The sequence below is a fragment of the Taeniopygia guttata genome, chromosome 36, assembly GCF_048771995.1.
Source record: "Taeniopygia guttata chromosome 36, bTaeGut7.mat, whole genome shotgun sequence".
Classification (NCBI taxonomy): domain Eukaryota; kingdom Metazoa; phylum Chordata; class Aves; order Passeriformes; family Estrildidae; genus Taeniopygia; species Taeniopygia guttata.
Window position 1 is genome coordinate 3,003,478 of NC_133061.1, and position 23,704 is coordinate 3,027,181.

The 23,704-nt window shown below is 54.2% G+C and overlaps 2 protein-coding genes and 1 pseudogene across 2 annotated transcripts in view; 2 read left to right on the plus strand and 1 right to left on the minus strand.

The window, feature by feature from the left end:
• Window positions 1-23,704, plus strand: part of LOC105759916 (uncharacterized) — a 649,836-nt gene that overhangs the window by 523,377 nt on the left and 102,755 nt on the right. Inside the window, 2 exon segments of the mRNA XM_072921323.1 lie at window positions 7,495-7,504; window positions 8,379-9,085. Coding sequence (XP_072777424.1) covers window positions 7,495-7,504; window positions 8,379-9,085 — 717 coding nt within the window.
• LOC140681480 (uncharacterized) overlaps window positions 1-23,704 on the minus strand; it is a 1,248,316-nt gene that overhangs the window by 379,297 nt on the left and 845,315 nt on the right.
• Window positions 19,703-20,635, plus strand: LOC140681487 (olfactory receptor 14A16-like; annotated as a pseudogene).

The following is a 23,704-nucleotide window of genomic DNA, read 5'->3' on the forward strand; positions in this document are numbered from 1 at the left end:
AATTTCGAAGTCAATTAAATTTTTTCTCCTTCTCCTCTAAGTAAAAACTCATTCTCTCATCCCTGACCCAAACCTAATCAGCAATATAGAAGTAGGAGTAATTTAAAAATACTCTAATGCTCTAAACTTAGCACTGAAACTGCAGGAAAAAGAAAAACTCCAACAATATGTTTATTGTTAGAGTCAAGGCATTCCTTGGTTCTGGCCAGGATGTGCAACAGAAATCATTCCATCCCCACAAAGCCCGGGTGTGCAGAGAAAATCGTTCCATGACACGTAAAGTATCAGTAAAATATATCGGGGTATATAATAAATAAAATACTATCGGAGTAAAACCTCCGTGGCTTTTACTAGATTTTTCCTAAACTTGATACAGTCAGAACCAGTCTAAATCCACTGGTTTAATGTTCCAAAGTTTCGAGTTGTGCAGTTTTTAGTATTTGGTTTCCTATTGGACCCGGATTTCTTTGCTTCTGCTGTTAATGAGGTGGGAAGTGCTGGATTTCCTTCTCAGCCTTTTGCAGACCAGGTGTCTGCAGCCCTGGCAGTGTCTGGGGTAGGTGTTGGTTGCTGTTTGCTGCTGGGGTTGATGTTTTGCTGCTGGGCGTTATCTTTGTGGGTATCTTTTGGGCCATTCCCAGTGTGTTGAGGTGTTAAACTCATCTCCATTGAGTGGTGCAACATCCCTTAACAAAACCTTTAACATTTCTTTCCCCAGGGCCAAGGCAAAGCAAGCCTGAGTAGAGAAATCAAAGGTTAACAATGTTAAAGTCTATGAGCTGGTGTATTTTCCATCAATGCCATGGCAGGCAGGGCAGTGTGTGAGTGTAAGTGAGAGCCAGAGTGGAATTGTCCCGTGCTCTTGCCCAGCAGCTGTGGCAGGGCAGGCCCAGAGAGCGCTGAAGCTGCAGCAGTGGCAGCAAGGGCTGTCCCCGGTGGCTGGAGCTGCCAAAGGAGGGTGGCCAGGCCGAGGATTTCAGCAGAGGATGTGTGGGCAGGCCCAGGGCCTTGCCCCGCTGTGGAGCCCTGGCTGCTGCTGCGCTGCCTTCAGTGCAGCTCAGTGGGGGCCTCCCATCCTCCTGCTGCAGGCGGGAAGTGCAAATCTCCGGGGCTGCAGAGACCTGGAGCCGAGGCTGAGGGGTCCCCTCGTGCTCAGCTGTGCTGGCGGCTGTTTCTGGCCTCGGGGCCACTTGGCACGGGCCACGCCACTTGGCCACCAGTGGTGCTGCTCTGCACTCCTTAGGCAGGAGCCGATGTCCTGCTGGGATGTTGGCAACAGCAAAGTGCCAAGGCAGGCTCTGTGCCAGCCCAGCTTCCTGGGGGAGAGATTGCACCAGAGACAGGATTCTGGCCACAGACTGCTTTAAATGTGCATCCCTTATCTCCACCCTGCACTAGGTAGAGAATTCCCAGGGTAAGGAATTCCCAAGATCAATTCCAAGGGGAAATGATTGAATATCTGCCCTGGGTCTGGCTCTTCTTCTTGCCCAAGCCAATGGCAAAAGCCGTACCCATGGCATCTTGGTTTCTATCCCCAGCTTCCAAAGGTGTTTCTTTCCATCCCCTTTCATTCTTTGTACCCAGCCTGAGCTCTGGGGGTGCCAGGGGTTCTGGAGGTCCCATTGTATTCCTAAAGCTGCCATAACCCCCTGGAGGATCTTTCCTGTAAAATGAGCTCTGCTGTCTGAGTCTATGACTTCCACAATCCCTTTTATATGAATTATTTCTTTCAGTGGCTGCTGAGCAATCAGAATTGCTTTTGCCCCCCTGTTAGGTGAGATGGTGTCACCAGAAGATATTGAAGCCTTCCTGCTCAGGGCATTTCAGTGCCAGGCTCTTACAAGCACACACAGCTGTGCCGGTTGAGCTGACCATGGGGGTAACCTGGGCTTTGTCTGATTCCCTTTCCTCAATAACAGCGTGTCTTGGAACTCTTTTCCCTTCTGCTGCCCTTGAAGAGCCATCCACAAAGACATTTTCTGCCTCAGGCCAGGCAATGTCTCCTGAATCTCCGCCAGGCTGGGTCTGGAGCTGTGTCACTTGAATGCAGTGCTGGGTTTCTTCCCAGCCCCTCTGGGGGCTGTTCAAACAGGAGGCTGGGTTAAACCCTTCCCCTCTCCTCAGTTCTGAATCCTCCTGTGCCACTGAACAAGTTTCACACTGTAATAACCGAGCACTGCTCATCCATTGCGAGGCTCTTTTGGTTATCAGAGCTTGAACTTGATGGCAGACTGGAACAGTTGGAGATCCTGTTGTCATCAGGTTTTGGGCCTCGGTTCCCGTTGAAGCTGTGGCTGCACAATTCTGCAGGCAATGAGGCCACTCTGGCCACTGGGTGAAATATTTTGGCCCAAGAATTTCATTTGGCATGGCCCTGTTGAATATTCACCTACAATTCCAATTTCTTTTCTGAGTCTGGAAGAGCCACAGCTGAGGCATCAATATTTTTGGTTTTTCATTTTCTCAAGTTTTATTCACTTTCTCCTGTCCATACCACAGCATGGAGGCTGTCTGGGGTTACAAAGTCCTACAATGTTCTGGCTGGAACAGAGAATCCTCAGTCCAGGCTGTGTAATTCCCTATTAATTCTCAGAATTGTCTCTGCTCCTTTTTGGTCCTGGATAAGGTTACTTCTGAGATTGCTCACACCTTCTCTGGGTCATTCAACCACGAAACTTCAGTCAAAGTATGTCCCGAATATTTAACGTTTTTCTCCACCATTTGCACTTTTTTTTGCAATACTCAAAAGGTTTTTTTAATCTAGAAATTTCAGCCATTTCTCAGAGGCTTTGTCTACCACTTGTTCTTGTGCTCCTCATTGGAGCCATCTGATTCCCTGACTGGCAGGATAGGAGTGCTGTAGGGAGACATCCCTGGCTCCAAAAGCCCTGCCTTTAGCAGGGACTCCATACCAGGCTGTGAGCCCTTCCTTCCCTCCCCTGGAACAGGGTGTTGCTTTTAGCCCCCACTTGTCCTGGTTGCTTCCAAGTAATTTGGAGAGGCTCCACATCAAATTTTCCCTCTTTCCCTGGGGCTGCCCACACCTCTGGGTTCCCTTCAGCATAGGCCTTGCCAGACATTTGACACAAAGGTACAGCAGCAATAGCCTCTGTATCACCTTTTACAGTATTACAATGCCACCATCAAATTCCTTCCTAGTTAATAACAATCACAGTAGGAAGAGAAAAAACTTAGTTTATTTCAAACTATCCCCCACAGCTCCTAATTGAACAAATGACACCAGCTCAGCTTTCCCATTTATTCCCTTAATAATGAAAACATTCCTTTACAATGTTCCCCCCTTAGGTGTAAGATTCAGAGTGGATGGAGAGGCCCCTGTGTCCATCAGGAGAGGCCTCCTCTGGATGCAGACCCAGCCTGGATGTTCTCCAGGGCTGCAGTGTGGTGGGTCCCCGGTGGGATGGGCGCTCAGAGAGCCCTGACAATCCATGTCCATGCAGGGGTGGCCTCGCTCCTCCTGAGGGTGCTGCTGTCTGTGCTTGCAGTGTCCTTGTGGGCTGCAGCTGGAGCCCTGACTCCTTCCCAGGGGCTGTTTGGGTGGGCTCTGCCCTGGCCAGGAGGGCAATGCCTCTGCCAGGTGCTTGTGGCCGACGCTGTCCCCTGGGTGCTGGGGCCCCCTTGGGCCCTGGGGTTGGTCCCTCAGGGGCTGTGGGAACTCTGCCATGGCCTTTGCCTTCAGCTTGGCCCTTTGCTCATCCCTCCGTGCCTTCAGCTGCTGTGCCTTTGTGCCCAAGTGCTGCAGGGCCTTCTTGTGCCACTCCTGCAGCCCCGGTCACTGCCTGTGGGTGCTCATCCTCTGAGAGCTGCTGAGCTTTCTGCAAAATCTTTCCTTTCTGCAGGGACCCAAACCAAATCCTTCACAGAAAATCCTGATCCTTCATGTACCATCATGTCATGTTTTGATGCTGGCACAATGCCTGTGTCCCCATGGAAATCCAGCTTCCCAAATAAGTGCTGTGAGATGCAATAAGGAACAGAGCAGAGCAGGCCTAAGCTTAGAAATAAAGGAGAAAGAACTTTATTAAGCTACTACTATAATAAAAGATACACACTTAATACAGAATTAAAATCTTCCAAAACATTCCTCCTCCCTGCACCCAAACTCCAACAAATCACAGTGGGACACAACTTGGACCCTCAATCAGGTCATCACCTTTCAGATAATCAATACTCCAGTCTATCAGGGGAGAGAGGAGTCTCTCTTGCACCACAGACCCCCAGGAAACACAATTGCCACCTCTCGTGTTTCCATGTCACACATGGCACTGCCCAGAGAAAATGTGCCCGTGTGACACTCTCCTTGCCATGTCACAGTGCCCTCACCGCCGTGCATGGACAGACTGCTCATAGGGCTCCTTTAAGGATGCTTTGCCAAGGAACAAAAGAAACAACAGTTCTGTTTTCATTTTGGGAACACAGTCCCCCCCCATTTCCCTCCTCCCCTGGGGCTGAGGGTGCAAACGGAGATCTTCTTCCTGAAGACAGAGGGCATCACCACACCCTCCTCAGCTTTCCTCTGTTCACTCCATTCCTGTGCTGGAATTTGCTGAAGCAGGTCTCTTGGCTCACCATTGCATCCCCCTAAAGATGCAGTCTCTGTTGCAGGAGAAACTGGTTCAGTCAATGGCTTACAAGAAAAGTCCAGCCAAAAGCAACTCCATCATCTCCCCCACAACCTTCTTTCCCTAACATCTCAGGTCCCAGAGTGTCGGAACTCAAAATGTCCCTCAGACATTTTCAGAGGTTCCAGGCCTTGGTCAGAAGCATTTTAGACCCTGGCAAGCAGCAGAAAACAGCTGTGATTTTGAGTTTGAACCATGGAATGAATTACCAACTTTAAAGGTGGAACAAGCAGTCACAGAGAGTTAGATGATATAGTAAAAGTAGTCACAAATTAGAGGGTAAAATTTTTTAGTATTGTACAGGGGGGTTTTAACACCTGTACAGGGGGGTTTTACTTTGTACAGGGGGGTCAGGAGTTCTAAGATGGAAGAAAGTGGGCCTGAACCTGTTCTTCCTCCTTCTTCTTCCTTACCTCCATGTTCTTGGTGATGTTGGCATTTTTCTATTGGTTTAGGCTAGGGACACACTATTCAACGTAGATGATAGATATTGGCACATTATTGTAAATATAGTACACGTAATTTCTGGTATATAATGTTTGTACCATCCCACTGAGGGCAGAGCCCCGCACGCTGCCCTGCAGGACAGACCTGCGGCAGGGCAGCAGAACTTGTTATAGATAAGCAAAAATAAACAACCTTAAAACCAGCACAGACGAACTATGGCTTCTTCTTTGGCAACAAGGCAAAAAGACAGAGACTTTCTACAATCTCAGAATCACCAATACCCACAGATTCCGACACCAGACTGTCTCTTTTCTCTTTCAAGTGGAGGAGGAGTAATATTTCACAAAGCTTTAATTTCCCAGGAAAGGGTTAAAAGTCTTGGACTGCCCTGACTGCTGAAATCTCAGCCCAGACCCCAACTCCCAGGGCTGGGCACCTTCCCCCCCCCCCCCCTTCTCCTTCTCCTCTGCCAGTGAATTTCCAGGTGCCTTCAGGTTCTCTGTCTGTTTCCCTCTGGTGGTGTGGGGGCGTGGGGAACAAAGACATCTCAGGTTTCCTCCCCCTGGCCTATCCCTCCCAGGCCGCAGGGCTTCCATTCCCCCACCCAGCCCGTGGTGGGCGGGGGAGAGTCTGCACTCTGCAAAGAGACAGTTCTGCTGGGAGTTCTTGCTTTGAACCCTGTGTTCTCAGAGGCGTGCCCATGCCTTCAGTGGCCACTCCCGGTGCCAATATCCAAACCTGACCACTGATTGCTTTGAGACCGGCTGCCTGAGAAAATTCACTTTTATGTCCAACCATGAAAATCTGCGTTTCCAGATGTTGCTTTGTTTTGCTCCTTGTGCTCAGGGTCCCCTGCACAGCCCGGATGGCAGAGCCGGTGCCTGTCCTGCCGCAGTGTCCAAAGGCGGCCCCCCCGGCGGGCAGGGCCGGCAGCTCCCCGGGGCCGGGCAGCGGCCGGGGCGTCCCGCAGCCTCCTGGGGGCCGGGGGCCACTGCCGGCCCTGCCTGGGGCTGGTGGGGTCAGGCAGCGCCCGGCGCTGAGCCCCGGCTGCCCCACAGCCCCGGCCCGGCCCCGCAGCTCCCCACAGGCCCCCAGCCCTGCTCCCGGTCCCGCACCTCTGCGCCCGCTGCTGCCGCTGCCCACCACAGAGAAACCCCTGACATCCTGACCTCCTGCTTTTCCTCTCCTGGAAACTGGGAATTTTTTATCTACAAAATTCAGCCATTTCATAGAGGCTTTGTCTTCCACTTGTTCTTGGCAAATTGTCAGGATAAGACCATGCTGAAAAACATCCCAATTGTGAATATTTTTCTGTTCCTCCTCTTTTCCATCATCCTTTTTCTTACCACACACATTCCTCCTGCTCCTTCTTGCCTGAACCATATTGCTGCACACTCCCCTTCACCCGATCCCTTCCCAGCACACCAACACCATCCATCCCCTGTTGTCCAAATCCCTTCTCCACTTCCCTTATTGCCCCCCTGGGTGTCCATGTCCTTAATTACCTCTGGGGGAATGTGCAAACTACCTCAGCATTCTCCCATGGGACCCTTCAGAGACATTTTGGGATCATCCTCCCTTTGGCCAGGAGCCCTCCCTGGCTTTCCCTTTTCTCCCCTCCATGGGTGCTCTGCCATGTTCACTCCCTGGAGATCCCAGGGCACTCACTGATGAGATTTTCAGTGCTCTCTCCCTGCTGACTCTTCACAGACCCCCCTGATGTGTCACTCGTCTGTCTCCTGGTCACTCCCGGGTCCCCAATCAATCCCCGGTGCCGCCGCCAGCCAAGGGAGCCGATCACCCAAAGTGGGTGAGGCACCTTCAGCTGCACTCCCTGCCCCAGGGTGTGCGGGAAAATTGACATCACCAGAGGATTCTGTCCACAAAGCAGACAGAGGAGTCCTGTGAAATTAATTTCATTTCTAAAAATGGGAGAGACCATGGAGCCTTCCCCATGGGATCTCTCCAATTGTTGGAGGACACAGCCTCCTTTTCATCCTAATTCTCCTGGCCACATCTCCCTCTGCTTTCCCCATTGGCTGAAGCACTTGAGAGCTACAGACTTCCCAATCCACCTTCTACATACCCAACTTAATATGCTCCCCACTTTTTTATAGCAAATGATATTCATGGCTCTGTTAAGTCTTTGTTGTTCTTCTGGAAGTTCATGAATAGAGCAGGACCTTGGCTGAGCAGCAGTCTGTGTCATCAATTAATAACATTTTCTGAAACCGATTCCTTCTCCTGTCACTCCCTTGTTTACAGCTCCCTGGCCCTCTGAGCCTTCCCCAACTGGACTCCCCCCCTTGGCCCCATCGCCCCCGCGAGGGGAATTTGGGGAGGTGGGAGTGGGGCAGCGCCAAGGCCGGGCCCCCCCGCGCTGTCCTGGCGGGAGCGGCTGCAGTGGGGACCGAGTGCGGGCGGGAGCGGCCGAGAGCCCAGCGCTGCCCCAGCCCGACCTGCCCCAGCTCCATCCCTGCCCCTCGGCTGGGATGCTGTGGGTCTGGGGGGAAGAGGGAGCCGGCAGTGGGTGCTGGGCCTGGGGGCAGGAGGAGAAGGGAAGGAGAAGCAGGCTTGAGGAACAGAATGGTCAAACGATGCAGGTGGCAGGAGAAGGCGGGATTGTGCAGGAGAAGGAGGAATAGCAAGAGGAAGAGAAGTGTTAGGAAGAGTAGAGACACAGGAGGAGGAGGAGGAGCAGAAAGAGGAAGCAGCAGAAGGTTCCACCCCTCCCTGTATCTGCAGCCTCCCTCCAGCCCCAGGAGCGTTGCTCCCCCCACATGCAGCAGGTGACTGTGGAGGGGGGATCCACGATTTTCCCAGGGTGAATCTTGGTGTTTCTGAGCTTTCTTGGGCTAAATGTTGGATCTTTGGTTTTATGTGGCAGCTGAATCTTTATGTTTTGGAGGAGGTTTTTGCTGACTTGTGATGTTTGGGGACTTTTTGATCTCTATCTTGAAGTTTGTAGGATTTTTGGGCTACATCTTGGTGTTTTGGAGGTTCTTACAGACATAAGATTCCCAATGACTTCCTGAGATGAACTTGGGCAAGGAGGAACCTCCAGTCCAAGGTGCTCTCCTCTTGTTTTTTTCCGCAAACCAGGATTTTTCATTCCCTGGGCGTGGCTGGATGGAGGAGGAGGAAAAGCCCCGGAGATGCTGCAGGAGGAGGAGCTGCAAACCCAGCCCAGGGAGCTGCGGGGAGGAAAGAGCCCCCCTGAGCCAGGAAGGCAGGCGGAGATCCAGCCGGAGCTCGGAGCTGGTGGAGAAGCCTCATGGCAGGGAGAAGCCCCACAAGTGCTCGCAATGTGGGAAGGGTTTCAGTCGGAGCGACAACCTGATCCGGCACCAGAGGATCCACACTGGGGAGAGGCCCTACGAGTGTGGGGAGTGTGGGAAGAGGTTTCGGACCAGCTCTGATCTCCTCGTACATGAGCGGATTCACACAGAGGAGAGGCCCTTCCGCTGCCCCGACTGTGGGGATGGCTTCAAGCACAACTCTAGCCTCACCGTGCACCGGCGCATCCACACCGGGGAGAGGCCCTACAAGTGTGGGGAGTGTGGGAAGGGTTTCAGACACAAGTTTGGCCTGATGGTGCACCAGGTGATGCACACTGGGGAACGGCCCTACGAGTGCTTGGAATGTGGGAAGAGCTTTGGGCAGAGCTCAGGTCTGAGAACACACCAGCGCATCCACACTGGGGAGAGGCCCTACGAGTGTCCCCAGTGTGGGAAGAGGTTTCAGACCAGCTCCGATCTCCTCAGACATGAGCAGAGTCACACAGAGGAGAGGCCCTTCCGCTGCCCCAACTGCGGGAAGGGCTTCAACCGCAACTCCAACCTCACCAGGCACCGGCGCATCCACACCGGGGAGAGGCCCTACGAGTGTGGGAAGTGTGGGAAGAGCTTCTCCAGGAGCTCAAACTTGACCCAGCACCAATGGAGGCACCACTAAGGGAAGCCCTGTGAGTGCCCCCAGTGAGGGAAGAGCTTGGAGTGAGGGAAGAGAGTGAGGGAAGAGCTTGGAGTGAAGGAAGAGAGTGAGGGAAGAGCTTGGTGCGCTGCTCCAGCTCCATCCCCCATGGGAGGATCCGGGCTGGATGATCCCCAGTGACCCCCGTGGGGCAGAGCCCTGGTGCCCCCGTATGGGGAATAAAACAGAGAGTAAAGCAATGGAGCTGATAAAGGGGCCCGATATCTGAGGCCGGACTGAGCAGAAACTGTGGGAGACACAGACACAGTTTAAGGCTCCCTGGGCAAGAAGAGGGGACAGTGGGGGGTGGCAGGGGTGTGACAGAGGGGATGAGGGGGTGACAAAGGGACAGAGGGGACAGCAGAGCCCTCCAGGGAGGGGACAAAGGGGACCCTGGGAGGGCACAGGGGCCACCACAGGAGGCCACAAGTGCCACCAGGTCCCTGACCCCTCCCCTGTCCCCTCCCCAGGTGTCCCCGTACCAGCTGGAGTCACTGGTGAATGTGGTGGCCACCCTGGGTGAGGTGGCAACCACCATGACCAGGTCACAGAGGGACGAGCAGCAGCTCATGTCCCCAGAGTCCTGCACGCGAACCTGAGGAACTTCACCTGGAGTCTCCGTGAGACCCTGGACCAGGCGATGTCACCTCCCTGGGCCACCGTGGTGTCCCCTCCCTGGGCCAGGCCCTGGCCACGCTTGGGGCCACCCCAGGGGCCACCTGGGCCGATGTGAGAGCTGCGGCCTGGCCTGGCAGGAGTTGGTGGTCAGGCTCGAGGACAGCTGGGCCCTGCTGGCCTGGGATGCCACCGAGCTCCGCGACGCCTGCTGGGACGTGGCCATCGCTGCCATCCGGGCCGGGGACCTGTAGAACATGGCCACCTGCAGGAGGACAGCTGGGAGCAGCCTGGGGGCCACAGCCCAGCGGCTGAAGTTGGCCCTGGGCAGGGAAAAGAGGGCCTTGGCAGGGGCCATGCACAAGGCCCAGGTGGCTGCGGCCACCAACGAGGCCGTGGGAGAGGCCGTGGTGGCCAGCAGCCAAGCCATAGTGGCCACCAGAAGGGGACATTGGGCACAGGTGGCCCTGGGGCCGCTGGAGCGCTTGGTGGAAGAGTGTGAAGGAGGGAGGCGGTTCCCCGAGGAGCTGCAGCGCCGGCTCGGGGACATCGAGGCCATCCTGGAGGGGACAAAGAAGGCGTCCCCCGATGTCCCTGAGGCCTTGGTGGCCGAAGTGGCCGAGTTTGGGCAGCTGTGGGATGCCGGTGCCTGCCTGGGCAAGGATCAGCTGCTGGGGACACTTGGGGACAGCCACGACCTCCTCTTGAGTCCCTGTGGTGGCTCTGGCGGCCCCGGTGGCCCCAGCAGGCGCGCACTGGCCCAGCGGTGCCAAAAAGCCATGGAGGATATCCCCAGGCTGCTGCAGCGATGGCACCGCTCTGATGCCATCAGGGACAGTGACATCATGGTGGACAGCGCTGGCATCACCATCCCCTCCTCGCGCGGGATTTGAGACCAATTCGGGGAATTTTCTGGGAATTCTCATCGGCATTGTCCCACATGCTGATGGGAGTTTCTGGGATGATGTTACTAGCCACACCTGGGGACATTCTGAGAGCACTCAGAAGGCTTTTGCATTCCCCTGCTGCCTTTGGCATTTTTCTGCTTTTTCTATTGGGTTTGGCATTTCTCTATTGCCTTTTGCAGGTCCCTATTGACCCCCAGCATTTTGCTCAGGTGCTGATACTGATATTGATTATTGATAATCCCTTGCAGCTGCTCGCTGGCACAATGAAATCTCAGAGTTTGCATGGACAAGTCCAACACAGTGTGAGCTTTCTGCCAGGATTTGGGAATCCTTTATGGATCCAATTCTCACATCCCTGGGCCCCCCCGGTCCCGGAGCTGTTCCCGGGGGTCCCGTGGCTCTGGGGGTCAAAGGGGAGGGGTCGGAACCCCCGTGATGGGTGGGGGGCACAAAGGGGGGTCCGGGCCCGGTGCTCGGGGGGGTCGGTGCAGGGGGGGTCGGGGGCACTGAAGGGGTGTGGGTGCGGTTTTTGGGGGGTCCCGGTGCTTGGTGAGGGGGGGTCAGTGCTCAGCAGCGGGGGCTGTCCAGGGACCCCCCAGCCCCCCCAAATCCCAGCCAGGTGTGAAAAATGAAGTTCACTAAGGGATTACTAAACAAAGTTTAACCAGGGATAAAAAAGGGTTTTGGGGCTCCGCCAAAGAACTCGCCCTCAACTTAACTCTTCGTTCTCCGGATCCGGTTCCTCTGCAGGGCCATGAACACACTCCTGAGTTTTGACATTATTCAAACACTCCCGGGAGGTTTGGATGTCCCAGGAACTCGTGTTTGGGTCTCACCTTGTGGTAGATAGGGACAGGCGAACGGAAGATCTCGGGATGTGACGGAAAGAAAGACCCTTCCCCCTTCTCCCTGCCTCATGTTATCTATTACCCCAAAGCATGTAACCACACCTAACCCAGTAGTTTTCCACTCCCAACTAACCCCTGAGACCCCACAACCCCCATCTGACGTAGCAAAGTCCCCCAAGACTATTTAAACCCATGAGATAAGATAATAAAGGCTTTCGACCGTCAACCACATTGGTGTCTGCGTGTGTCGTTAGTCCGAGTGGCCCGGGCGAGGCCGGGCCACCGTGCTGTCTTCTTGGAACCAGGTCGCCGTTGTCTTTCATAAAGGCAACAAATCTGGTGCCGAAACCCGGGAGAAGAAAAATTTGCTCGGGTAGCAGGATACGCCTAGTCAGGGGCAGCGGCCGGAGCGGTCAGAGCGTATCTTGGCGCAGGGAGACATCCCAGGACCCGCGAGCGTCATGGACAGCATCGCCAGGGTCGTAAGTGTGATTTATACGCAGTGGGGTATCGAGTGTAAGCTCAAAGACTTTTATCTTGCTATAGCAAAGCTGCTTGATCTTGGTGCGACCGAACGCCCAGTGGATGTTTTACATCCGGGAATATGGGAAAAATGCACAGCCACGCTGGCCAAGGACACGAAAACATCAGGCAGTGGCAGAAACCTTAAGGCGTGGGGCAAAGTAGAGAAAGCCCCGCGCAGAGCAATAGAAGAGCAGGAGACGCGGAGCGCGGCGCGTACGTGTTTATTAGTTAGACCCGGGCTCGGGGTGGGGGCGGGAACTCAGACCGTCCCTGAGGACGATCCGCCCGGGAACAGAGACCTAAGGGGGCCCGGCGCATCACCCCCTTCCCCGGATCAGAGCCCAACCCCCACTGCGGAAACCCCCCGAAAAACCGCGGCTTCCCCGTCCGTCCTGCCACTGCCGGTCAGGGACCAGTTGCCGGATGTGCGGCAGCATGCGGAATGCTTTCGGCGAGGGCTGGCAGGGGAAGCCAGAGACGCAGAAACTGCGGCTCGGGTGGAGATGCTAACCACGCCGCTACCTTACCCCTTTGAAAATGGCGCTGGCCGCCAAGGAGAGGGGCGGGGCGCGGGTGGTCTCGGCGCGAAAACCCAGGAAGCGCGCAGTTTTAGGGATGCGCGTGCGCGGGAGAAAGAGGAGGAGAGCGGCAGAGAGCGCGGAGCCAATCAGCAGCCGCGCCTGACGCCGCTACCATATAAGGGAGAGACCTCCCCCTGCAGGAGGCAGGGCAAGCCTGGGGGGCGGGAGCAATGCCACCCCTGCGGGGAGGAGCGAGCTTGGAGCCGGACAAAAAGGCACCGAGCCCCGGAAATGCGCCGGCATTCGACTTCTGACTCGGAGCCCGGCAGCAGCTCCGCCGGTTCGGAAGAGCTGACAGGAGCCGGCTGGAACTCTGAGACGGAGGAAACGGAGCCAACGCGATTTAAGACAAAACCAAATAAAGCTCTAAGCCGCACCAAAAAACAGCTACAATAAGAAACAGCCCAGTTTACCAGCTGGGGAGAAATATCCTGTTGGGGCTGCGGGAGAAAAGGGCATCTCATTAAGGAATGCAGGTCCCGGCCTCAGGGAAACGGGACAGGCAGGGGGCGTGCGGGCCGCACCCAGCCTCCTCCCGCCGGGAATACAAAACGGCCCATCTATGCCAACCCCCAGTGGGGCGGGGAGCCCTTATACCCCATACCCCCACAGGAGGCAGCCAGCTTCATACCCCTGCCAGCGACACAATTGCAGAGTCTCGCAACACAGCCCGCGGTACCTTCGTACCCACTACCACCGCAGACGGCGCCTGTGCCGCAGGGTCAGCAGGGGACGCCCCAGAACGGGATCCCTGGGTGGCCCTGGCCCTGAAAATAGGGAAGGAGTCCCCAAAGGTGTGGGGGACATGCCGCCTTTATGGCAGTCAGGACCCCCACGTAATAGGGCTTCAGTTTCGGGCAGACACAGGAGCAGACTGCTCGATGTTTCCCCAAGCACTGTGGCCCCGACACTGGCAATGCAAAGAAGTCCCCCCAGTGAATGGAGTGGGAGGGCCGTCCCAAGCTTGGAAAAGCACCCAATTAGTAGCTATAACGCTTCATATAAAAAAGAGGACAGATTCAGGTGGTGTCCACTCAGGTCAATCAAACCTGACCTTCAGAACGAAATTAATGGAAAACTGTGAGTTTCAGTTTGCAGGACACGCTTGTGGACCGTCCCATGATGCATACACCCCTGCTCCAGAGGGAGATGACGGACCACCAAACCGTCAGACAAAACCCAAGAGTCCCACACTGGTGAGACCCAGACATACACAGTGTCTCTGTGCAATTTTGCTGTTGGGGCTTGTGGCCGGAGGGCAAGCCAACCCAGGCCACTACCCTCACCAGCCATTTAGGTGGGTCATGCAACATCTTTCAAGTAACAAGGTGTTCAAAGAGGTCACCACAGCGAACACCCCATCCTTCGTGTTCCACATAGCCAACCTGTTTAGAAGCTACCTTTCTAACCCTAAGCGAAACCAAACCGAACCTGACTAACTCCTGTTGGCTTTGCTATGATGTTAAACCCCCTTTCTACGAAGGCATTGCTTTAGACACCCCCTTCAGTTACTCCACAGCCAGTGCCCCCCACCAGTGCAGATGGGACACTCCCCGCAGAGGAATCACCCTGAGTCAAATCACAGGACAGGGCAGATGTTTTGGGAATGCAACCTTAGCAAAGCAGAAAGGCAACTTCTGCACTAAAGTTGTCAAACCCAACAGAAAAACTAACAAGTGGGTGATCCTATCTGCATCTGGGATGTGGGTTTGCCAGAGATCCGGAGTGAGTCCTTGTGTGTTCCTTGCCAAATTTAATGACTCTACCGATTTCTGTGTTCAAGTTCTGATTGTCCCCAGGGTCTTGTATCACTCAGACAAAGAGATATACCACCTTCTCGAGGAACCTAACAGACTCCACAAAAGAGAAATCATCACAGGTATAACCATCGCAATGTTGCTTGGCCTGGAGCAGCTGGCACAGCCACGGGTGTCTCAGCCATCGCAACCCAACAGCACGGACTCTCTCAGCTGCAAATGACCATCGACGAAGACCTGCATAGGATCGAGAAATCCATCTCCTATCTAGAGAAATCAGTCTCTTCGCTTTCAGAAGTGGTTTTACAAAAGAGGTGGGGACTGGACCTCTTGTTCATGCAGCAAGGAGGACTGTGTGCAGCCCTGAAAGAGGAGTGCTGCTTTTATGCAGATCATACGGGAGTCGTTAAAGGCTCCATGGCAGAGCTCCGAGACAGACTGGCTCAGAGAAAGAGAGACAGGGAAACCCAACAGAGCTGGTTTGAATCCTGGTTCAATCAATCACCTTGGCTCACCACTTTAATTTCCGCCCTGGTAGGTCCACTGGCAATACTGCTTTTAGCTATTACCATAGAACCATGCCTGCTGAACAAACTAGTCTAATTTGTTCAGGCCCGTCTAGAAAGGGCAAACATTCTGTTCATAGGCCAGCAACAAATGCTGTAAACCAGAAACTGCAAACACAGTCAGTCGCTAAAGCCTTCAAGACCTGCCTTGAAAAAATTACCCAGATTTACCAAACCACCCTTTCTTTAACAAGTTACAACTTTATACCTCACTCCAGTGCCTATATCTACGACTACCTCATTTTGTATATGATAAGGAGGGGGGAGATGTGGTAGATAGGGACAGGCGGAGCGGAAGACCATGGGATGTGACGGAAAGATAGACCCTTCCCCCTCTCCCTGCCCCACGCTATCCATTAACCCCAGAAGCATGTGACCACACCTGCCTTGGTAACTTTCCACTCCCGACTAACCCCTGAGACCCCTCAACCCCCCTCTGACGTAGCAAAGACCCCCAAGACTATTTAAACCCACGAGATGAGATAATAAAGGCTTTTCGACCGTCTGCCACATTGGTATATGCGTGCGTTGATTAGCCCGAGTAGCCTGGGCGAGACCAGGCTGCCGTGCTGTTCCCTGAACCAGGTCGCCAGTTGCCCTTTATAAAGGCAACAGGTCCCACACTGTTCCATGAATCCTTAGTTCCATGGGGCCCTGTAGCTCCTTGGTTCCATGGTGCCACACGGTGTGACAGCTGCCCTTGGCCCGCCAACACTCCATAGTGTCACAATGGCCCCTCGGTCCAATGAGGCCTTGTGGTGTCACAATGGTTCAGTGAGGCCTTTAGTGTCACAAGAGTGTCCATGATTCCATAAGTGTTGGAACCCTGGATGCTGAGAATTTTAAACTTGCTGTGCTGAAAGGCACAGACTTGCAAGAGAACACTGCGTTTGACCTGAGGCTGTGGAGAAGGCTTCCAAAATTGATTAATAGCACTGGGGTTATGGGTGTGTAGTTGGTTAGAGGTGTATACTACCACAGAGTGGAAAACTTAGAGTTTGGGGTTTTAGAACATAGTAATAAATATGAAGCAATATGGAGGTTTTAGGGTGGAGACAGGTTCTTCTTATTTACTTTCTTCTTCATGGGTTTGAGTGATATTTTGTGATTGGACAGAAAAGTCCGCACTGCTGGCTTCGAGGGATCAGTTATTGGGTTAAAAGGGAGAATAATTTAGGTGTCATTTCTTGGTTGGATAGTTTTAAAAGACCTTGTAACAAGAGCTATTTGGCCATTTTGTGACTTGCTAATGAAAGACTGCAGAACTCACAGTTGTGAGGCTGCAGCACTGATAAGAAACAAGAAGCACCTGAGTCTGAACCTGAAATATGGTCTCAAGTACCTTCAATCCTGACCACTACACAGGTAGAAAAAAAAGCAGAGAACCCACACAGAAGGCCTGGCAGTGTGACAACAAACCATTGGTTTCACTGAACCCCACAGTGTCACGATGGTCCCCTTGGCTCCACGAGGCTCTGAAGTGCCACAGAGGCCTTTTGGTTTCACAAGGCCTCAAAATGTAGAAATGGTCTCCATGGTTCATGAGGGCCTGCTGTGTCACAATGGAACTTTGGTCCCAGGATGCCCCAGAGTGACAAAATGGTGACACAATGGTTCCATTGGACCCTTCATCCACGGAGACCCACAGTGTTCACTGTAGTCCCCTTGATTCCATGAGGCCCTGCCATGCCCTAATGGCCCCTTGGTTCCAATGGGAACCAAAGTGTCAGAACAGTCTCCATTGTTCCATAAGGCCCCAGAAAGTCACTGTGGTCCCCTTGGTGCCACAGGGCCCCACAGTGTAACAATGGACTCTTGGCTCCATGAGGTGCCACGCTGTGTCCCAATGGCTCATGGTTCCATGAGGCCGCACAGTTTAACAATGGTCCCTTGGCTCCATGAGGCCTTGCTGTGTCACAATGGACTTGGGGTTCCATGAGCTTTCCTACTGCCAAAAACAGTCTCCCTGGTTCCACAGTGTCACCATGGTCCCTTTGTTCCATGAGGTTCCATGGCAGAACCTTGGTTCCATGGCCACCTTGGTTCTGTGTGACCTTGCAGTGTCACAATGGAGCTGTGGTTCTACGAGGCCTTGCTGTGTCAGAATGGCCCCTTGGTTCCAAGAGGTTTCTCAGGGTCACAATGGTGGATCCGTGGTGTCACAATGGGCCATTGGTTCAATGTGGCCCCAGTGTGCCAAAATGGATTTTGGTTCCATGGGGTTCAACTGTGTCACCATGGACCCCTTGTTCCCTGAGTTTGGGCAGAGTCACAGCTGACTCCTGGGTTCTGTGAGGCCCCATGGTCACCAAATCTCTGAAATATCAGAACAAGGCTCCTTAAACACTAATTTGCTATTTAAGAGGGGATCATTTATTCAGGCCTGAGGTCTAGTGAGGGATAACTCCTAACCTTATGTGGACATGTAACTCTACCAGTGTGTTGCTTATACACACACAGTCACTAAATGTGTATTACAATTTACCCATTTCCATGAAACCCACCCCAAATTCCCAGGTTCAGTCCTTGCTTTTTCTATCACTGCATTCTTGAGCCAGATGTCTTCTACATTTCCAACTGTCCTTGCTGGAAAAGCAGCTCCTGCACACCTTGTTCCTGTGTTAAAAGTTCACAGGCACGGTAAAAATGGAATTAACCCTTTTGGTATCAAGGCCAAGGCTTTGTGTGGCCAGGCAGGGGCAGCAGGAGGCAGAGCTGCCAGCAAAGAAAGGGCCAGCGAGGTGGGGCAGCCGGGGGATGAGGACAGCCTGCAGGGACAGAGGCGCAGGGCAGGGACACCGTGGGACAGCCTGGGCTGCAGAGGGCACAGGGATGTGCAGCAGCTGCAAGGCCCTGACAGAGCCAACCTGTGCAGCACTTTGGCCATGACTGCTGGCCCGGGGCTGAGGCCACGAGGGGACAAGTGACCCTTGCAGCCCTGGGGCCTCATTGCCTCCTTGTCCCTGCTCAGCAGCCTGGCAGGGGCCGCCCCATGGTCCTGCCCTTGGCATGGCACATCCCCACATCCCAGTGCCCATCCCGGGAAGAGCCCGGAGCAATGAGGGAGGGACAGGATCTGCCTTGCCAGGGGCTGGGGCTCGGGCCTGGGCCCTTTGCATCCCTGAAACACATCCAGGTTTGCTCAGCACCAGAGACATCTTTCCCTTGCTTGTCCCCAGCCATCATCTCTGCCTCCAGTGTTCTGCTCTGACTGGGGATACTTTCTCATTGTGTCCCTCAGTGGGATCCATTAAAAGTTTGGAGTTTGACTCTGACTTCTAATTCTTGAGAAGTTTTTTGAACACTCTCTCAGGGACTGAGTTTTATGTAAACAACACCAAAGCCCCGAGAGAGTCATTAAATCTGGGTGCTGTGTCTGGGCTGCTGAGCTGGGCCAGGCTCCTGGCACAGAGGCAGGTCCTGCCAATCCAAGAAGAGCTTCAAAAAGACATTTCTCTTGAGGAGCAGCTCCTCTCCCAACACAGCAGGGCTGAGGGCTTTGCCTGTAGGTACCTGAGAGCACTGAAGCCGACAGAGGCCCAGAGCAGCTGGAAGGACGGACATTTCTGAGCTCATTCATGGAAAATCTTCACCACTTCTGACACAGTCAGTCTCTGGCTGCAGGGACCTCCTGAAGCTGACCCAGGACAGGACTGATGTGACTGTAAGGATGGCTCTGCTGCCGTTTCTGTTTTGGGGGAGGATGTGCTCCAGAGCGGGGCTGTCCTGGGCACTGTCAGAGGGACAGGGCAGGACTGCTCCTGCTGCCAGGGATGGCTGCAGGGGGTGAAGCTGGGGCTGCAGCCAGGGCTGCCCAGGGCTGTCCTGCAGAGCAGCTCCTGCAGCCCTCAGGGCTCTTGGCCAGCCCAGGGGATGTGCCACCTGCCAGGGGCAGCTCTCAGCCTGCCTGGCAGCTCCCCATGGACTGTGCAGGGGAGAAGCTGGAGCTGGAAGGAGTGACCCCCATCAGGGCAGGTTCCTCCTCTGGTGGAGATGGTACAGCATGGCCAGGGCTGCTCTCAGCTTTCTCCTAAAGGGAAGGGAAAGGGGCTGTCAGCTTTGTCTGTGTCACTGTCACCCTGGGCATCAGCAGATCTGCCTCAGAAAGTGCCTCCTCACCCTCCTCTACCTACAGAGAGCAGCAGCAGCACCTTGGCTTGCAGCATCTCTGTTTTTCTGCCCTGCCTTTAAGGCCCAGGGAGAGGCCCCTGGGCAGTGCCCTGTGCTGGGAGGGGTCTAAAGGGCAGAGCTGAGCCCCCAGGGCAGGGCTGGGCTCTGGCAACACTGGCAGGGACAAGGCTTGGATAAAGAGAAACAGCTCCCAGTAGGCACAACTCCAGGCAGCAGAGAGCCAGAGGAACCCTGAACATCCCTTCCTGTTCAGCAACTAAGGAAAAAAAGGAGAGAAGTGATTAGGGAAATTTATTTTGAAATTGGTGCCATCAAAATGTCACTGTATTTTTCAGGGATGTTTTAAGTTCAATCACACTGAAATAAAGGAGATGAATCACACTGAAATAAAGGAGATGAAATGAGCAAAGGGCAGCTGCGTGGGGACACGCAGGTCTGATGGCACTGGAGCACAGGGAGCCCTGTTTTCCCTCTGGACTTCTCAGTGTGCAGGCTGAGAGCAATGCTGAAGATAATATGAGGCAGTAACTCAGCAGCAGAAAGACCAAGTCAAAAATAAAAAAAAAGTTTAGTGAAGTTCCCTCAGAGGAAGAGAAGTAATTTTGGAAAGATTCCAAATAGAAAACATAGGATGGATTAGAAGAAATTTGCCCTACCTTGTAAAAGTTTTTTTTTTTGCTTTTTTTTTTTAAATTCCTAGAGGGAAGAAATGTCCAACAGCAGCTCCATCAGCCATTTCCTCCTGCTGGCACTGGCAGACACGCGGCAGCTGCAGCTCCTGCACTTCTGCCTCTTCCTGGGCATCTCCCTGGCTGCCCTCCTGGGCAACGGCCTCATCATCAGCGCCGTAGCCTGCGGCCACCACCTGCACACGCCCATGTTCTTCTTCCTGCTCAACCTGGCCCTCAGCGACCTGGGCTCCATCTGCACCACTGTCCCCAAAGCCATGCACAATTCCCTCTGGGACACCAGGAACATCTCCTACACTGGATGTGCTGCACAACTATTTTTTTTTACTTTCTTCATATCAGGAGAGTTTTGCCTCCTGACCATCATGTGCTACGACCGCTACGTGTCCATCTGCAAACCCCTGCACTAAGGGACCCTCCTGGGCAGCAGAGCTTGTGCCCACATGGCAGCAGCTGCCTGGGCCAGTGCCTTTCTCAATGCTCTGCTGCACACAGCCAATACATTTTCCCTGCCCTTGTGCCATGGCAATGCCCTGGGCCAGTTCTTCTGTGAAATCCCACAGATCCTCAAGATCTCCTGCTCACACTCCAAACTCAGGGAACTTGGGCTTATGGTGCTAAGTGCTCTTCTATATTTTGGCTGTTTTGTGTTCATTGTTTTCTCCTATGTGCAGATCTTCAGAGTTGTGCTGAAGATCCCCTCTGAGCAGGGACGGCACAAAGCCTTTTCCACCTGCCTCCCTCACCTGGCTGTGGTTTCTCTGTTCCTCAGCACTGGCACATTTGCTCACCTGAAGCCCCCCTCTATGTCCTCCCCATCCCTGGATCTGTCAGTGTCAGTTCTGTACTCGGTGGTGCCTCCAGCCCTGAACCCCCTCATCTACAGCCTGAGGAACCAGGAGCTCAAGGCTGCAGTGTGGACACTGATGACTGGATGCTTTCAGGAACATTAAACTGCTGGCCCAATTTCTGCAAAACACTTGTAATACAAGTAAACTTTGATACTTGTTGTTGTTTTCCTTTTGGAGGTTCTTTTTCTTTGTTTTACATTTTAATGTTGTCTACAAAGAAACGTCAGGGGCCCCTGTTTGCACTGCACACAGCAGGCAGGAGCACCCCCATGCTGCTGCTGTGGGGACATGGACCTGAGGCAGCACAAATGCCATCAGCCCCTGGGGCCAGGAAGGGCTGGGGGATGCCAGGGAAACCACTCAGCTTTGTCCTGGCCTCTGCAGTCAGCCAGAAAGTTTGTTCCCATCAGCTGGGAGTTTCCTGTCCCACTGCAGACGCTGCTGCTCAGAGCCAGGGCTGCCTGGCAGCTACCCCCAAACTGCCCTGAGCATTTCCTTGGCTTCACCTTTGCTTTCTTTACTCTTCCTGTTACAGATTTCTTTCCCTTGCCCAGCCCTGCTCCCTCCCCTGCACACAGCCCATCCCTGTTTGCCCTTTCCTCTCTGGCCCCACTCCCCATTGCAGTTCCTGACTTGGCACCATGGGAACGGCCCTTGGGGAGCAGGATCATCCCACAAGTGCTGCAGGAATTGTCTGCAGGCTCCTGCAGTGCCTGGTGCTGCTCCCTTGCCAGAGGCACCCCAGGCCAGGGGGGCACATCTGGGCTGCTGTGTCTGGCTGTGGGGCTCCCTGTTCTGGGCAGTGAGGAGGAGCTGCAGAGGCTCTGCAGGACTGACAGGATGGGCTTTGGGGCTGTGAGGAGAAGCTGAGGGACCTGGGCTGCTGGAGCTTCTGAAGAGGAGGCCCAGGGCTCCTCCTGCAACTGCTCCAAGGGTGGATTCAGAGAATCACAAAATCAGCAAGGTTGGAGAAGACCTTGGAGATCATCAAGTCCAACCTGTGCCCTGACACCACCTTGTCTCCCCTGAGCCTCCTCTTCTCCTGGATAAACAACCCCAGCTCCCTCAGCCGCTCCTCACAGGATTTGTGCTCCAGACCCCTCACCAGCCTTGCTGCCCTTCTCTGGACACGCTCCAGCCCCTCCATGTCTCTCCTAAATTGGGGGGCCCAGAACTGGACACAGCACTCGAGGTGCTGCCCAACCAGTGCCCAGCACAGGGGAAGAATCACTGCCCTGGTCCTGCTGGCCACACCATTCCTGATCCAGGCCAGGAGCCATTGGCCTTCTTGGCCACCTGGGCACACTGCTGGCTCATGTCCAGCCTGCTGTCCATCAGTCCCTGCAGGTCCCTTTCTGCCTGGCTGCTGTCCAGCCCCTCTGTCCCCAGCCTGTAGTACTGCAGGGGTTGTTGTGGCCAAAGTGCAGGACCCGGCACTTGGACTTGTTAAACCTCACCTTGCTGGGTTTGGGCCCTGGATCCAGCCTGTCCTGGGCCCTGTGCAGAGCCCTCCTACCCTCCAGCAGATCCACACTCACATCCAGCTTGGTGTCATCTGCAAAGATGTCCTTGGTTCCAAGGGGCCCCTCAGTGTCACAATGTCCCTTTGGTTACACCAGGCCCTCCCAGACAACTTGGGGTCACCAGGGTTCCACGAGGACCCAGAGTGTCCCAATGGTCTCCATGATTCCATGAGGCCTCCCAGTGTCACAATGTCCCTTTGGTTCCATGGGACCCCTTGGTGTCACAAAGTCCCTTGGATCCTTGGGCCCTGCAGTGTCACAATGTCACCGTGGTCCCCAGGGCCCTGCAGTGTCACAGTGGATCCTTGGTTCCATGAGGCCTGGCAGGGCAGCAATGCTCTCCTTGGTCCCACAGTGTCACAGTGGCCTCTTGGTCCCCAGGGACACTGTCAGTCTGTGGTGGTGGCGGCACAACTTTCCCTGGGAGTGTTTTGTGCTAACGGGCAGAGCCACGGGAGCCCAGCACACACACACACACACGGAGCAGCTCGGCAGTGAGGACACGGGAGGGCCCAGGCATGGAGCTCCAACGAGGGTTTATCAGGGTCTGACGCTCCAGGGCTCTGGGGGTTAAAGACAAAGACAAAGGAGGGTTTAGGGTGTAAATACGGGAAAAGAGGGGCTGGAGGAGAGCGTCAGGGATCTCAGGGTTTAGGGGTGGTACACAGGGAAAGGGACTAATAGGGAATGGCAGGGTTGATAGGTGGGCACATAAACCAATGGGAAAACAGGGAAGGGAGAACTTGCTAGAACATGAACATATCAGGGTAAAAGGGGTAGGAAGAGCCAATGGGTCAATGGGGACAGAACCGGGACAAATTAACACAGTGCTGCAGAGCACCATGGGGGAAGTTTCTGTCCTCACCCTGAGCTGTGAGGAATGCCCAGAGCCTACGGTGCATTTCTCCAGGGGATTGCTTTTGCCCTCTCCCCAGTAAGATCACAGGCCTCCACAAACACACACTGGAGATGTCTGGGGCCATTCATCATTTCTCTGCTCTCAGTACCGAGGCAATGGACTCTGGCACAGCTCTGAGCTCAGGCCCGTGGCAACCACCCCTGGCCATGGGGCTCCATGGAGCTGCTCTCTGGAAGATTCCCAAGAGCTGGGGAGTGCCCCAAAACTGCCTCAGGAATGTGAGACACCCCAGCAGCTCCTCATGAATGTAGACGATTCAAACACTCACTCAGTAATGGGCTCCCCCTATCTTAATCACCCCCAAACTTTGGCTGTCTCATTCCAGACCCCACCCCACCTCCCAAATGCCAACCTCTACCCATGCGACCCCTCCTGGACATCAAGATCCCTTCCCAAGCTGTACTTCCTCCATTTCACACCTCCCAATCCCCATCCCACCCATCTCGCCCCATCCAATGCTCATCTCACCCTCCTGATTTGCATCCCGCATTGCCCAATCCCCTTCCAACCCAATTTCACCCTAAGAGGTGGTGGAATCGAGTAATTTTGGGGTGCGATTCAGCAGTTTTTAGTGGTACTGAGTGGATTTGAGCAGACAGATCAGTCCCTCTCATATTTTGGAGTGCCAAGAAATAAAGACAACTAAACCAAATAGCCCCCAAACTCCCCCATACCCTCACAGATATCTCCTGGAACCCAAAATTCCTCAAAACACAAGTAAAATGTGAG